General features: G+C 41.9%; 1 protein-coding gene across 2 annotated transcripts in view; it reads left to right on the top strand.

Annotated features, from left to right (window-relative positions):
- VLDLR (very low density lipoprotein receptor) overlaps positions 1-15663 on the top strand; it is a 34800-nt gene extending 19137 nt beyond the window's left edge. The window contains exons 5-18 of one of the 2 annotated variants that reach the window (XM_061132889.1): positions 758-1129; positions 1232-1354; positions 1445-1567; positions 2010-2129; positions 2250-2375; positions 2863-3034; positions 3875-4093; positions 5532-5650; positions 6216-6355; positions 6689-6830; positions 7678-7824; positions 9179-9259; positions 10116-10285; positions 11198-15663. In XM_061132889.1, the coding sequence (XP_060988872.1) occupies positions 758-1129; positions 1232-1354; positions 1445-1567; positions 2010-2129; positions 2250-2375; positions 2863-3034; positions 3875-4093; positions 5532-5650; positions 6216-6355; positions 6689-6830; positions 7678-7824; positions 9179-9259; positions 10116-10285; positions 11198-11233 (2090 nt within the window). In that variant the 3' untranslated portion in view covers positions 11234-15663. The remainder of the gene's footprint in view (positions 1-757; positions 1130-1231; positions 1355-1444; positions 1568-2009; positions 2130-2249; positions 2376-2862; positions 3035-3874; positions 4094-5531; positions 5651-6215; positions 6356-6688; positions 6831-7677; positions 7825-9178; positions 9260-10115; positions 10286-11197) is intronic. The other variant, XM_061132890.1, reaches the window with a different exon arrangement.
- The last annotated feature ends 1625 nt before the right edge of the window (positions 15664-17288 follow it).

The following is a 17288-nucleotide window of genomic DNA, read 5'->3' as shown; positions in this document are numbered from 1 at the left end:
TGGTAAGCCATGGAGCTGCCAAGTGTTTCCCTCTTCAATCTAGACTTTGCTTCCCAAGAGAGTCGTGGTCTCCACCCCAATTACCACCAAATTTTGACCTTTATTAATTTGGCAGGAATTTGAGTCAAAGTATGAACTGACTAGCTTATCATTATTAGCACACCTGGCTGCTAGATTGCAGTTCTAGCCCCAGAAGTGACTTTCTAAAACTTGAAAATATTTAAGACCTGTTACTCCTGATCCTGATTGGAAGGACCAAAAGAGAAGGAACCGTGTATGGTGGTATAATACACGGAGGCTTCTTTTTGGTGATGGTGTCACAATGCTTATTAGGAGTGAATGTTTGCTCATGTACCTGATGCCTGATCATCTCAGCTCAGGATGTGGCCTGGCCTGATGAGCAGTGTAACCATTTAAAGAGAACTCATGTCCACCTTTCCCAATGAGGTATCTTGTGACAGTTTAAGTTATTAATTGCTGTCCCTTTAAGATGCTTCTCATCCCAAATGAATTTCTAGTCTTCATCTACTTTTTCATTCCTTCATTTCTGTTCCTCTTCAAATGTCCTTGCCTGTTTTACATGTTAAGGCTGTTTCCTGGTGTTCTGGGAAGTATTGATATAATCCAACTTTCGCTTTTAAGTTAGGCGAAAAAGCTGGGGTTCATGATCCATGACCTGCATGTTAGATTTGGGGACAAGAGGCTTGAAAGGACAAGTCCTGATGAGTTTTCAATGGGACATCTTCTCTCTCAATAGGCAACATAACGTGTAGCTCTGATGAGTTCACCTGCTCCAGTGGCCGCTGCATCTCCAGGAATTTCATGTGCAATGGCCAGGATGACTGCAGTGATGGCAGCGACGAGCTGGACTGCGCCCCACCAACCTGCGGGCCCCACGAGTTCCAGTGCAGCACCTCCTCCTGCATCCCCATCAGCTGGGTGTGCGACGACGATGCAGACTGCTCGGACCAGTCGGATGAGTCCCTGGAGCAGTGTGGCCGCCAGCCAGTGATCCACACCAGGTGCCCGGCCAGCGAGATCCAATGTGGCTCTGGCGAGTGCATCCACAAGAAGTGGCGATGCGACGGGGATCCCGACTGCAAGGACGGCAGTGATGAGGTCAACTGTCGTAAGTCACTTTCCTGTCAGTGTGGCATGCTCAGCTCTCACCCAGGTATCCACCAGGGACACTTCGGCTGACTTCACCCCATGCCATTCTCTCCCCCTGTAGCTTCCCGAACCTGCCGACCTGACCAGTTTGAGTGTGAGGACGGCAGCTGCATCCATGGCAGCAGGCAATGTAACGGCATCCGAGACTGCGTGGACGGTTCTGATGAAGTCAACTGCAAGAACGGTAGGTGTCCCCGGGCTATGGGTTGTTCGTCCAAGGATTGCTCTGATCAGACCCTCTGATGGCATCTCTCTTCTGTGTCCCGGTTTGTAGTCAACCAGTGCTTGGGTCCCGGGAAGTTCAAGTGCAGAAGTGGGGAATGCATTGATATCAGTAAAGTGTGCGACCAGAAGCAAGACTGCAGGGACTGGAGTGACGAGCCCCTGAAAGAATGCCGTGAGTAGAGGGGTTGCGCGAGCGCAGAGCCGGGCAGGTTAGGTAGACCCAGCAGAGCTCATGCGGTTTGGAGCGGCCTAATGCCTGGGTAAACTACTTTAATGAACTAGGTTCAGTTGCTGGGCTTAAAAGTGAAAATGTTATGACTTACAAGTGCTGACAAAGTAGTTCATAGTTTCACCCCCTTAACGATAACCAATCAGCAATAGAGAACCTTGATGAAATACTGCTTAACCAGCTGTTAACTTGCCAAGAGATTGGGTTTACTATTCCCCCAATACAGGCTGAGATGTATATCTGCAAGGCACATTATTAGATCTTGAAAAATCACGGGTTTGACTAGACTATCTAGACAAGTTATCACAAATAGCCTGGATTTTAAATGTTAATAAATCAAATATTAATATGAGTATTGAGTAACTCTACTACCTTTTTATTTCAGATGTAAATGAATGCTTGGTTAATAATGGCGGATGCTCCCATATCTGCAAAGACCTAGTTATAGGCTATGAGTGTGACTGTGCAGCTGGGTTTGAACTCATAGATAGGAAAACCTGTGGAGGTGAGTTGAAGAACAGAGCCTGAGCCCAGGGGGTGATGGGAAAGATTAGAAAGATCATTAGAAAGATGATCTCTGTAGGTCATCTAGGAATAGCAAGACTAATTCTAATTTCCCTCCTAGATATTGACGAATGCCAAAATCCAGGAATCTGCAGTCAAATTTGTATCAACTTAAAAGGCGGTTACAAGTGTGAATGTAGTCGTGGCTATCAAATGGATCTTGCCACGGGCGTGTGCAAGGCAGTAGGTAAATGGACTTGGACTGGTGTTGCTCTAGTACCTTTATGAGCAAGTGCTCATGAAAGGTACAGCCAGTGACTACAACAGTCTAATGAAATATGAAAAATAGTACTTGAGAGCAATGCTAGTAAATTCACAGTGCAGTTGCATATGTTAGATAGCAAATCATTGCCCCAGATGCCTGTCTCGGTCAATTCCTTTTACATATGTATCATGAATACCTGCTTATTCTCTGCTTCCAAAACTTGAGTGCAATTCAAATAAGTAACTTACTCATCAGCTGCCCTGTTTTGTTGAATGCAGTGACCCGAGGATTGCCTTCTTAAACAGTAGGAAGCACTTGCAGGCCCAGGGGCATGGACTTTGGCAAGAGCACTCCTGAAGTGTTCAGCAGTGCCCTCACTTTTTAAGTGCTCCTCTACTGGGAGGAAGTAACTTGGAAGGACCTTGTCTTCTTTCAGCAAAACTAAATTAACCTGATTCCTGTCTTTCAGGCAAAGAGCCAAGTCTCATCTTCACCAATAGACGAGACATCAGGAAGATTGGCTTGGAGAGGAAAGAATATATCCAACTAGTTGAACAGCTGAGAAACACTGTGGCTCTCGATGCTGACATTGCCGCTCAGAAACTATTCTGGGCTGATCTAAGCCAAAAGGCCATCTTCAGGTAACTTACAGTTCCATTCTTGGTGTCTTGGTCTAAGTCATTGTCACTGGCCTTTTGAAGGTTTGGAGGAATTTCCCTCATCTCTAGTTTCAGTCTAGCATTGAATGTCAGGAATGTTAAATCTAAGGGGCTTCCCAGGTGGCACTAGTGGTAAACAACCCACCTGCCAATGCAGGAGACTTATAATGCAGTTTCAGTTCCTAAGTTGGGAAGATCCCCCGGAGGGCATGGCAACCCACTCCAGTATTCTTGGCTGGAGAATCCCATGGACAGAGGAAGCTGGTAGGCTACAGTCCATAGGGTCACAAAGAGTCAGACACAACTGGAGCAACTTAGCACACATACACATTACATCTAAACACTGATTCTTTAATTATTAAATTACTATCAGTTCCTCATTTGAAACTAACAATCACCTGTAAAATAAAAGATGGCTACAGTTATAAGATTATAACAGGTAACATCTTAATTTCTCTGATGGTCTCCCTTTTTTTTTTTCCAGTTAGTTGAGTTAGTTCATAGTTGCTACAATTAGAATGGTAGTGGTAGCTTTTTCTTATTGGGAACTGTAGAAACTCAGATGATAGTTACTGAAGCAAGTAGCTTCACTTAAGAGTATGGTGTTCTTACAAGTAGAATGCAGACCAACAACAAGATCACCTACAGTGTTAGTAATTTGGAATTGGTAAGCAGCGTGGTTACATAATTTGAGTGTTGAACTATGGGGTTACTAGAGTTCATTCTGAACAAAGTAGTTGACCATTTTTTGAGCAGAAAATCCATTCTCCAGGCTCCGATGGTGTCAAACTCTTAAATTTCTTGTGACCTATTCTGTTTCAGTGCCTCAATTGATGACAAAGTTGGTAGACATGTTAAAATGATCGACAATGTCTATAATCCTGCAGCCATTGCTGTTGATTGGGTGTACAAGACCATCTACTGGACTGACGCGGCTTCTAAGACTATTTCAGTAGCTACCCTAGACGGAACCAAGAGGAAGTTCCTGTTTAACTCTGACTTGCGAGAGCCTGCCTCCATAGCTGTGGACCCGTTGTCTGGGTTTGTATTCTGTGTTTTTCATCACATAGACTTTCAGATGCTATCTGTGTAGGTCAGGAGCTTTCCTTGTGCCTAAAATAGTACTGAAATCCCAAGATTTAACAGCTCCCTACAACAAAGAATTATCTAGTACAAGATATCAGTGGTGCCATAGTTGAGCAAGCCGGGAATGGACTCATCTATAGGACAGGCCCTCCCTGAGCAGATGACTGCTAGTTCACATGAAGGAAACAACAATTCTGATTTGAGATATATTGAAAGCTGTATCTAAACCCTTACACCCACCTAGCTTCTGTGCATTTTTTACACTGAAGTATAGTTGATTTACGATGGGTTAATTTCTACTTTTTAGCAAAGTGATTCAGCTATATGTATATATATGTGTGTGTGTGTATGTATATATATAGGGCTTCCCTTGTGGCTCAGACGGTAAAGAATCTGCAATGCAGGAGACCTGGGTTCAATCCCTGGGTTGAGAAGATCTCCTAGAGAAAGTAATGGCAACCCACTCCAGTATTCTTGCCTGGAAATATATATATATGGAGATATATAAATATATACATATACACACACACACACACATATATACACACACATTCTTTTTCATATTATTTTCCCTTATGGTTTATCACAAGATGTTAAATATAGTTCCCTGTGCTATACAGTGGGACCTTTTTGTTTATCCATTCTATATATAATAGTTTGTATCTGCTAATCCCAAACTCCCAATCCATCCCTCCCCTCTCCCCCACGTCCCTCTTGGCAACCATAAGTCTGTCTCTATGTCTGTGAGTCTGTTTCTGCTTCATAGATAGGCTCATTTCTAAATGCAAGTGATTTAATTTTTGTCTGAACACTTTTATCAGGTTAGTTCTGAATGATCCAACCTAAGTAGTCACATGAGTTGTGAGGATTTTGGTAACCATGTTATCTCTAGGCTTTCATCTAAGTGTGCAAGTTGTCTGAAAGTCCAATGAAAATAAATACACCTCTCTAGAAACATTTCACTGAGGACTTCCTCCAAATTGCCCCTAAATAATATAGGAAAGCAGCTATTAGCAGTTTGACCAAGGCTGTAGTAATCACAATTGACTCCCCTGAAACCTCACTAGAACACAGCCCAGCCCTGGGTGTCTATAAAACTTACCAGATACTCTTCTTTTACTCTCTTGGAAGCATTGGCCTTTCATAAAGGAAATATATAACCTGTGACTTTGGGCTGAAGTTTAATGTCAGACTTACATAGTTTAATATAGTTAATAATGAGCTTGTCGATCCAGAGTGTTAACTTTTGTTTACCCAGAGCATAACTTTGACCCTTAAGTGGTACAATTGATACTCTAGAGTTTCCCATTTACTCTTTGAACATGTATGTCTCAAGCTACAGCTTTATTCCTTCTAAACCACTGAAGCTGATTTCTAATTTAATTCTTCCCAGCTTTGTTTACTGGTCAGACTGGGGTGAACCAGCTAAAATTGAAAAAGCAGGAATGAATGGGTTTGACAGACGGGCGCTGGTGACAGCGGACATCCAGTGGCCTAATGGAATTACACTTGGTATGTGTGTTCTTCCCTCCCCAACCACAATTCAGCCGTCTGCACAGTTTTACTGATCTCTATAGTGAATGCTAGACTATAGCAGACAACTCTAAGGTTCCTTCTTAAGCAGGGATTTGTGATAAGAACCAAACAGTGTAAGTGGAATGGTGGACTTAACAAATCACTTGCTCCATAATTACTAGCTTTTCTATCCATCTGGGGCTAATCTGTGACATGAGTTAGGTGAACTCTCATCATAAACACTCCTGACCTAGGTGCCTTACATTTCCTGAATTTCTGGGTACTTCTGGCTCCTAAGCGGAGAAGAACAAAATGCTGGCCTCTTTTAATACTTCTATAATGTCACTAACACTTGAGTCAGTTACTTTGACAATCTCAGGTGCCCCTTGAGTCCCCCCAGATGTATGTGGGTGCAGATTCTGCATGCTGCTTCACAAGATTTGGGGGACCCTGTTAAGAACCCCTGCTAGAGGAGGAACAGTGAAAGCAGAGTACTGGATTCCTTAGATATTTTAAATGGAAGCAGACCAGTTCTGACTTCTGACCATTCTTTCCCTACCAGACCTTATAAAGGGCCGCCTCTATTGGCTGGATTCCAAATTACACATGTTATCCAGTGTGGACTTGAATGGCCAAGATCGCAGGATAGTCCTGAAGTCTCTGGAATTCCTAGCTCATCCCCTGGCACTCACAATATTTGAGGTAAGATGTGTGTCTCACATTTAAGCATATACCTCTGAGTTACTGTAACAGCTTGGAAAGAAAGAATAGGGGAAGGAGGGAAGGATGGAGGGGCATGACTTGAGAAACCTAAACCTAAACCTGGGCCATCACCTAAAACCTGGGCAATCGACATACTGATTCCTCAGAGCATTTTAAGAACCTGAACTTGCTTCTCTTAGAGTTTTACATCTGACGTCCCAACCCAGCCTTAAATAAATTTGATCCATTAAATTGGCAGTAAATAATAATGACTTTAGAGACTGACTCATGTTGATCCTACATGTACATACTAATTTGGGGGTTCTGTTTTAGGATCGTGTCTACTGGATAGATGGGGAAAATGAAGCAGTCTATGGTGCCAATAAATTCACTGGCTTGGAGCTGGCCACTCTAGTTAACAACCTTAATGATGCCCAGGACATCATTGTCTATCACGAACTTGTACAACCATCAGGTATCGTGGGGAAGCAGAGCCCCTCTGGCTACTTTCAGGGCAGCAGCCTGGCACAGTGCCCTCTGGGTATCAGCAGCTCCCTAGCAACTCAACTTGCTCCACAATGGAAATTTCCCCCCACTGGACCCTCCCTCCAACCCTTCAGACCTGGTGCTCAGTATAGTCTGACTTATAGGTCAAAGAGCTTCAGAACTTCAGCTTTTAGTTTCCCTCCCAACTGTCAGCCTCCTGACTTTTATATCAATCCCTTCCATCTCCCTTGGCATTCATTCCTTCTTGCTACAACTATTGAACTAAGCCTCCAAAGTAGCTTTTATGCCATCACCTTTCCCTCTCTCTCCACCATGACACCTCTTGTATGGAATTGTATAGATGCTGAAACACATCTGGTCATGTGGTCTCCTGCTCAGAATACATGACTGGTTCTATCTAAATGAAACCTCTAGGCCTCCCCGTGGCTGGGTTCCTCCCATTCTATGGGAGTGAGACAAAGCCAGAAGAGCATGCTTCCTCTCCTTCCTCTGAGCCTTTGCTGTAAGCTTTGGACTGATAGTGAAGCCAGGTCTGCTCACTCACCTCCTTTCCCCACCTCCTCTCTCCATACATCTGTGTACAGCATAACTGTTTTCCTACTTCCAAGAAGTTTCTCTGGCTCTGTGTGTCCTTAGAGCATGCTGCCTGTACTCCTACTATTTATCCTTCATAAGTATTGGCTAAACTTTAGGGGTTGACAGAGCAATCCTTAGAGACAAGGACTTGAAGACATTGTCTTCAGCATCTAGAACCAAGCTTTATGTATAGCAGGTACTGGAAGACCCATTTTGAAAAGACTTTTCTTTCTGAATAGGTAAAAACTGGTGTGAAGAAGATGTGGAGAATGGAGGATGTGAATACCTCTGCCTGCCAGCCCCACAGATTAATGACCACTCTCCAAAATACACCTGTTCCTGTCCCAATGGATACAATCTAGAGGACAATGGCCGAGAGTGCCAAAGTAAGGCTTTTTCCTTTTCAACCATAAGCAGGACCTACAACAGGCAATAGGATAAAACACTAGCTATAAAAACTAGCCTGGATTTTAAGAATTCTGTTTTAACTCACTCTTGGAATAAATTAGAGAACATATCTGCTACCATTGCACACCAAGAGTTCATGTCATTCCTTGAGGATGGACTTCCAACTCACATAAGATGAGTTTATAGGTGACTATACCGATTTGTACCAATTAGTTCCATAACAGCACTGACCCAGCCAACTTGCAGATTCTTAAAGTCTTAACACTGTCCTCCAGAGAAAGATGTCTGAAATGAGGCTTAAAGAATGCCAGGGTTCCAGGAAAACTTCTGGTCACAGTGGGTGACATTATCTTAAACTCATACTTAAATGAAACTTGCATCTTGGTCTCTTGTTCTTAGCTTTTGACTAAGTGGCAAATTAAAACTTACATGTTGTGAATTAGGATCTCATAATGTGAGGTTTTTATTAGCATGATACTGAGTCCCTGCAGGGACAAGCTCAGTTTACTGAGAAAGCAATTACAAAACAATTTGACAGTGAGACTAGTATGCCTGGTAATATGGTTTTCAGAGCATTTCTTGCAACTTCCAGGAGCCTGGGACTTTGCTTAGAGAGGTCATTAAGTGTGGCTGTATATCTTTTTGAATTGTCAAATTCCCAGTGCTTACAGTTATGCCCAAAGCCTTGTGTATCTGTGGTTTTGCTGAGGTTTCCCTTAGTTTTGACACATCCCCCATGCAACTTGATTCAGCAGTGGTTTGTCAATTTCCCAGTGTTAAAATAGCCCACTGCATGGCTTGTCTGGACTAAAGAGCTAGCCACTCTGGAACCTTGGCATTAACCAGGTTCTTGGTTTTATAATTCAGGTACTGCAACTACTGTGAATTACAATGAGACAAAAGATACCAACACAGCAGAAATTTCTCCAACTAGTGGACTAGTTCCTGGAGGTATTGGGTTCAGTACTGCAAACAGTTAATCTCAACTAACAGCCACACTCTTTGTACCTGTCCCTTACATCATTAATGCAGCCTTTAACTCCTCGTTCTGCCCCTAACTGGTAACCTGTATTTAGATTCCAAAGACTTAGAACCTGCAGCTCTTAGCCTGACCTGACTTAGTAAGACATCTGTGAGAGAGCTGTTTGTGAAATGGCTATTATAACATGAGACTCACAAATACTTCTAGACCAGTTGTTCTTGGAATACAATTGGAGTAGATACAGAGCAGCAGTGGTGGATGCAAGAGGGCATGAGGCTCTCTACCAGGTGGGTGAATTTCTAAGTCTGAATTCAGATCCTTCTAAACTGATTCCCTTTATTCCCCTCTAGGGATCAATGTGACCACAGCAGTATCGGAGGTCAGTGTTCCCCCTAAAGGGACTTCTGCTGCCTGGGCCATCCTTCCCCTCTGTAAGTACATTCCCCACACATCTGGATCCAAGGAACTTCATAAATACTGGATGGCTGTTTCTAGTTCATCTAGAGATGCCCCTTCCCGTAGCTCCTTGTTCTGTCACAGCACTCTGGATACTGAAGCACCCTTGCCCCTTCCCCAAGCTGCATGCTCCATCACCTTCTCTAAGAGTCCATCACCTTCTCTACAGTGGTGTCCTTAGCACTGCAGCTGGCAGGCACGAATGTGCAATTGTTATGTACAAGGTGTTCACTGCTTTCTACTTCAGAGTTGTTTGTCTGGGTTTATCCCCTTTCATAATAAGTCCCTTCCAGTGAAGAGCACTTTTCTGTTGCCCTTCGAAATATGTATAACGTTTCATACAGAGGAGATACATGAGTTCTTAAAACGATTTCTTGAGGAGTTATAGAAGGTACATTAAAAATAGTTAAGCCTTTTCAAGCCCAGGGAGAAGAACCTCTAACACTATCTAGGGCATGTGAAGTGTAAGGTACTATGCTACAGTGGTCTCTTTATCCTAAATTATGGGATTCCAAGCTTAGCTAACTCACCAGGAGGACCATCTGAAGAATTCTCCAGAAGCTTCTGAAATTTGAACTCGATTAGCCTGGGGAGGAGCCAAGGACTCCCCAACTGCCCAGGAGCTATGCATCAGAGTCTAGAGAACAACACAACCTCTGGTCCGAACTTGTTTTAAGCTCCCACGCCATTTATATTCTAATTTCTAGTCATCCTAGCTTCCTAAAACATGAAGATTTTATTAATGTTAACAATCATGGATTCTTTAGCATCCTCCTTTTTTGTATGTTTTGAGACTAGACCTTGCTTAGTCACCTTCTAACTTTTTTTCAGTGCTCTTAGCAATGGCAGCAGTAGGTGGCTACTTGATGTGGCGGAATTGGCAACATAAGAACATGAAAAGCATGAACTTTGACAATCCTGTGTACTTGAAGACCACTGAAGAGGACCTATCAATAGACATTGGTAGACACAGTGCTTCTGTTGGACACACGTACCCAGCAGTAAGTCAGCTTTGTGTCTTTATGTACATGACTTGCAGTCAGACGTTTTAGAAAGGATGCCACAACACAAGCTATGATTCCCTGGGCTGGAAAGAGCCATTAGAACCATGGAGTCACCAAATATTGGGTTGATCAAAATGTTTGTTTGGGTTTTTCATAAGCTATTATCAAAAAACCCAAAAAAACTTTTTGGTCAACCCGGTACTTCATTTACTCCCTGAAGATTAGACAGTCTAGCCTGTTAGAATTTAAGTCAGTTGACAACTGTCTGCCCTGAACAGAATGACAAGTCAACTTAAGGACATCATTGTACAATTTAAGATATTTTGGGTTATGGAAGCTACATGTAAATATTAGCATGAACCAAAGATCTCCTTTCTGAACTTAAAGCAGGCGCCTATAGGATGGTTGACTTAAAGTCAGTGTATTGAGCAAGGTGCATTTAGCCAAAATGACCAAATGCTTGAAAATCACCTATCCCACTTCATAGAGCTATCTTTCCTTTCAACACTGGAGTCAGTCACTTGATCTTCAGTTGAAACCAACATGGAGTGTTTAGCCTTCACTTTTGGAACAGTCTGAACAAAACAAGAGCAGAGCTCTGGTGAAGCAAGAGTGGTGGTCAGTTCATGCCACATGTGTGTCTTTTCACATTTTTATCCACAATCTAAGGTCATTCAGGGGAATAGGCAGAATCAGTCACGCTATTTTCTCTCTCTACCCAATAAATATAGTTGAATTCAAGTTAAAATGCATTCGTGATGCAACTCAGTACAGTTTGGGGTCTGGCTTCCCTTCTGGGCACCTTTGGTCTCTGAATGAACAACTCAAAAACAAGGTTTGCTTTAGAAAATGAACTTGCTACCAACAAAGGAATCACCAAACTCACTCCATGCTTTTTCTGTTCCACAGATATCAGTTGTAAGCACAGACGATGATCTAGCCTGACTTCTGAGACAAGTCACAACCTTTGAGGTCTGAACCAGTGAAACCCCCTACTTCGGAATGGTAACCAAGCCAGCAGCTGAAGCCTCTTTCTTCCTCCCATCTGGAAGAACATCAAGATATCTTTGCGTGGATCAAGCTTGTATACTTAATCATTTTTATATTACTTTTGTAAATATTCCCATCCACATTCTCCTTCAGTTTTGGATGTGGTTACCAAAAGTATCTGTAACCCTTGAATTTCTAGACAGTATTGCCACCTCTGGCCAAATATGCACTTTCCCTCGAAAGCCATATTCCAGCAACGAAACTTGTGCTATAGTGTATACCACCTGTACATACATTGTATAGGCCATCTGTAAATATCCCAGAGAACAATCACTATTCTTAAGCACTTTGAAAATATTTCTATGTAAATTATTGTAAACTTTTTCAATGGTTGGGACAATGGCAATAGGATAAAACGGGTTACTAAGGTGAAATTGCCAAAAAAAAAATTTGTAAACTAATTTTGTACGTATGAATGAAATCTTTGACCTCAGTGGAGGTTTGCAAAGACTAAGTGTTCAAACTACTGTACATTTTTTTTTCAAGTGCTAAAAAAAAAATTAAACCAAGCAGCTTAACCATGGTTTGTGCCTATTCCTCTAGGATGAACTTCCATAAACAGCCTGAGTAGTATCAGGTGTTCTAACTAAATATGTGAGCTCTAGATCTTGATATTGTATGATGAAGCCTATAATATGGCTTGTTTCTCTTACAACTAAGTACTTAATATTTGCCTCCCCAAATATTTCTTATTTGGTAAAAGAAGCTAGGTTAGCCAGTATGTACAACCCTTTGAGGAAATTTCCTACTCCAATTAGTTTCCTGATCCAGTAACATATGCTAAAGATTTCTATTAATTCTCCTTTCTGTACTTGTCTCAGATTTCTATGTCCTAAAATTATGTATCATTCAAGGAAAAGTGCCTTCCAATGCATGGGTAAGGACTTTCTTCTTTTACACATCTAGACCATCGACCCTGAAGACAGCTAGGGAGGTAACAGGTAGTGCCATTCTTGAACAGTCTCAAGCAGTGGTTCTCAGTGGGGTTAAGGTTCGCATCTAGGAACTTGTTAAACACGCACATTCTTAGGCCCTACTCTGGACCTGCTCAATCAAAAGCTCTGAGAGAAAGGTCCATGAATATGTGTTTTCATAAACCCTTCAGGTGATTCTGATGTAAACTAATATTTGAAAACCACTATTTTTAAAGTGACTTCATGGAGAATCTATAAGGTGATCTAATCTGTCAGGCTTGCTGGCATAGAATGAATTCATCCTATGGACAATTTTCAAAATATTGAATATGAAGAGTAGAAAAGGACACTAGGTAGAAGAAAAAGTAGCAGACAACTGGTGTAAGATTTCCATCAGATGGGCCATTTCTTTCTCTTAAACCTCAGGAAGCCAACAAGCAAGGGAAGAAATAAAGCTTTAACCCTGGGAAGATGCTCCAAGTCCAAAGCAAGGTGACAGTCCACTGCAGAAGGAGCAGCAGTCTTTGCAGATTGATCAGTGCAGTAGCCAAAGGATGAAGAGAAGATATTTTTGAATAGCTAAATGGATCAGTGGATGAGTCAGAGTCCACTTGCATATGGAATGTAAATAAGACAGTTGTCATTTGGCTTGTGGCTTAGGTAAAGAGACCAATACTCTTAGATGAAGAAGGTGCTTCTGTCATCTTGTTTAATAGATACCCTCTTGTGATGCCAGGCAAATAGATGAGAGTGAATTCTGGTGTGGACCTTTTTTTGTGGGGGTGTGGAGGTCAAGCATACAGAGGAGAAGGATGAAGTTGTAAAGGTAGGAGTCTCTGCCTGCCATCTGTTACTTCATCTGCAAGTAGTCATTACACTAAACAGGATGCGGCCTGCTCCTGTGAGGTGTCTGAAGCGTCTGTTCTATAAGTAGGTGAGCATTCGTCCTATGTAAACTCTAAAGGCCATTTGGTTGACTGGGACTTTAACCTTGTTCTTGTATAAAACCCATTGATAGGTTTATTCATTTAGAGCAAAACAGAATTCCTTCCTTGGAAGCTTAAAGACAGCAATGTTTCCCCCCATTACAAGGATTATACAGTATTCAGTTCAGTTCAGTTCAGTCGCTCAGTTGTGTCTGACTCTTTGTGACCCCATCAATCACAGCACTCCAGGCCTCCCTGTCCATCACCACTCTTGGAGCCTACCCAAACTCATGTCCATTGAGTCAGTGATGCCATCCAGCCATCTCATCCTCTGTTGTCCCCTTCTCCTCCTGCCCCCAATCCCTCTCAGTATACAGTATTTGTCCACTATAAAGCCCAAAGTCATAGATTTTAAGAATAAACCCAAGCAGATCCTCTATCATCTCCTGGATTCCAGTCCCTGGTAGCACTTCCAGGTTTTACATCCCAATTTCCAACCTTCAAAGAGTCTATAGCATTTCATTCTTTCACCTTGTCCTTTATAGAAGTAGCCAAGGACAGAAACTCTACCTTAAGAGGTACAAACTCACTTGAAGAAATGTGGTAACTAGATATTTCTATGGAAATTAGAACAGTTACATGGCTAATCAATTCAGCATGAAGTAATAGTTCATGGGAGACTAGAGTCTTGTGCATCGGGAGCCACACAAGAACTTTTAAGACTCCAATGTAAAACCTATTGGCATAAATTTGCTATGTCTCTAGAGTTTAATGTGGGAAATGAGAATTAATTAAGAGGTAAAGTATGAAGCTTAGCAGACACTAAAGAAGGATGTTTGAAGTTAAATGAGCCTGTCATGCAAGTCACAGAAAGGAAGCCCTCTAGAGACTTTACCAACTGCTATGAAGACTGATGATAAACATACCTGTGGCCTCTGGTAAAGAAATTCAGTCAAGGTTTTGATTCCAAATTTTTAAATGGCCTTTGCAAGCTATCCGTTTGGTAAGAAATATCCCTAGTTGTTCAATCAGCTCTTAAAACATTCTTATAGCTATTTTAAAGTCTTGGTATCATTTCTAAGCCTCTGGTGTTCTATTCTTGATGAACACAAGGCAAAAAACTGGAGACTTCAACTTTGACACTTGCTTCTGTTCCTTATATCTTTGGAAATCTGATAACCTTTCTAAAAAAATGAGAAGACAGGCTTTAAATAGCAAAGATATAGGGAACTGACTCTTCAGTTAACACTTAGAAAACAGAAGACCTAAATTGAAGACTACCTTTTAGCTATCTATGCCGAAGCAGAAGATTCTGAGGCGGGTATGCGCCTGTGTCATGCAGTCTACCTGGAGTAATTTCCTAGAATTCTTACCTTGGGAAGCAGTTTATTATTTTGAACCCAATAGAAGTTGGAATTCTTGCTTTTAATGGTGGGGCAGCTCTTAAAACACATCTGTACTTTTGCTATAACAATTTCTATCCAAGAATGAGGAATACAACCTGTTAGTCTTTATCACTCATATGGGGCCCTCAGTTTAAATGGACCTAAATTGTGGAAGTTCAGGAAAACATAAAAGTTGATCTTCACAACAACCTGAATAGATAAGTATTATCTCCATTTTGTAGATATGAAAACTGAGGTGGCAAATAATGGGTGACTCCAAACCCTGTGTGCTTACTGGCACTCCTCTCAGACAAAGAGGGAGTGCTGTGTGAAGGTTAAATTGAATGTCACATCGTGTGTTTGCTGAGTTTCCTTTACTAATGACCTTGGATGCTTCCGTGGTTTCTCAGACACCCACAGTGACTGACTTCCAATATGGCAGCACAAGGAGGGTATGACACTAGCACCTCCATGTCAGGTCGGCACAGAATAAATGTTTGTTCAGTGCCAGGCCTACAAGATGCTAAAAGTTCCAGAATTAGTTTCCTTGGCCATGGGAAGTAGAGTAGATCACTGGATTACAAGGTGAAAGATGAAGAGTCCCCAAAGGAATTTATAAACATGCTACATCATTTCTGTGTATGAAGACATTGGGGAAAACAAACTGTAACACAATATATCTTAAATATTGAGGTTCTCATAAGGAGATACCTGCCCAAGAAGACAGAAAGAACTCTGACTCGAGTCCATGGATTGATGATGCAATACTAACCCTGGGTCTTAGGTATTCTGGAATCTACCCATGAGACCTGAGCATTGCTCATATTTCACACATGCACAGAGGGGAAAGAATTCTTCAAATGAAATGACTGGCTTTGACAAAACTCTCTTGTTTTTAAAAATGTCACTTGATACCAAAATATGACTTAAGAGTATGTAAGGCCTCAGGAGTCCAGAGCATACAACCAGTTATCATGCTCAGGATCTTTAGAATTCTAGAGGCACATGTTGGAACACATCCCATCCTGCTGACCTGTAGATAAATATTTCTTTTATTAATAAACTACATGTAACTTAAATAAAGTTTATTTTTGAGAGAATTGTTGTGTCATTGTTTTTTAGTCACTAAGTCATATCCAAGTCTTTGTGAACCCCTGGACTGTAGCCCACCAGGCTCCTCTGTCTATGAGATTTCCCAGGCAAGAAAGAATACTAGAGTGGGTTGCTATTTCATTCTCCAAGGGATCTTCCTGGATCAGGGATGGAGCCAACGTCTCCTGCATTGGTAGGCGGACTCTTTCCCACTGAGCCACCAGGGAAGCCCAAATTGTTATGAGCCTTTCCTTTTTCTAAAGAACTTTTCCAAAAGTTTTTACCCAAATCTTTCTCCTTTCTTCAACTGAAGATGGCTCAGTCTCCCCTTTCTGGGAACCAGATCTGGATACATCAAGTTGAAAGAATAAGAGACGTCCCATTTCTGCCATACTTAGAAGTCAATTTAGTGTCTCACCACAGGCAGCCAATATTTCACCATCTCAAACCCCACCTCTCCACCTCTCATGAGAGAAATGAAAATCAAAGCCACTATTACCAAGGAATGTTGGGTCAGAGCTTCATCCCTCTGGATGACAGAGAACAGGCCCTGAAGGGAGGAAGCCCCAGGGTGACTGGACAAGACAGGCCTTGACAAGCAAGAAAAATCATTTTGATACTTTCTGCTCATCAACTCTTAAGCGGTCTGTGTTGAAACTCATTTATGATAAGGCTAAATTTTTTGTGAGCCTTAGAGATAGATAATCCATCTGAAACTTTCCAAGCAATGGCTCCTGAATGTTTGACTGATATTGGGTGCTAAACCTTGAAACTGGCACAGGCAATAGTAAGAAGAAAATAAGGAAATTGAGGGAAAGAGAAACTGTAATTTAAAAAAAAAAGTCTCTAAGGGACTTCCCTGGTGGTTCAGTGGTTAAAACTCTGTACTTCCAATGCAGGGGGGTGATCTCTGGTTAGGGAACTAAGATCCCACATGCTGTAAGTGAAGTGAAGTTGTGCGGTCATGTCTGACTCCTTGTGACCCCATGGACTGTAGACTACCAGGCTTCTCCATCCATGGAATTTTTCAGGGAAGAGTACTGGAGTGGGTTGCCATTTCCTTCTCCAGGGTATCTTCCCAACCCATGGATTGAACCCAGGTCTCCTGCACCGCAGGCAGACGCTTTACCATCTGAACCACCAGGGAAGCTCCACATGCTGTGCAGTACAGCAAAAAAAAAAAAAAAAAATCTTTAAAAGCTCAACAGAAGATCCTTAATGAACTTAAGATTCACTTAATGAATGAAGTGTTGAATGAATACCAGCTTTGCAGTGAGAGAAATGTAAATTTGGTTGTTTCCTACTCCACTAGACTAACTGCGGTCATGGGTAAGTTGCTTACGACCCAAACTTGTGTCCTTCTCTTAAAATCCTAACCCCTACTTGAGGAGTCTTCTTAAGGCAAAGAGGCAACGTTTACAAAATGCTGTACTCAAATAACAGCTGCTTATTTCCCTTCCAATGCCAAAAAAAATTGTAATTTATTTCCCCCCAAAAAATCATAATTCATTTTTTTTCAAAGTAAAGTTAAAATTCTTCACTTGTGTCTGTTTGGAGATCTGATTTTGGTCTGCACTCATACTAACCCCATATGCAAGTGTTCCCTCTGAGGTCTCCCCTTGAAATTCTAGCC

Source organism: Dama dama, chromosome 29, assembly GCF_033118175.1.
Source record: "Dama dama isolate Ldn47 chromosome 29, ASM3311817v1, whole genome shotgun sequence".
Classification (NCBI taxonomy): Eukaryota; Metazoa; Chordata; class Mammalia; order Artiodactyla; family Cervidae; genus Dama; species Dama dama.
This window is presented reverse-complemented; position numbering and strand designations above follow the sequence as displayed.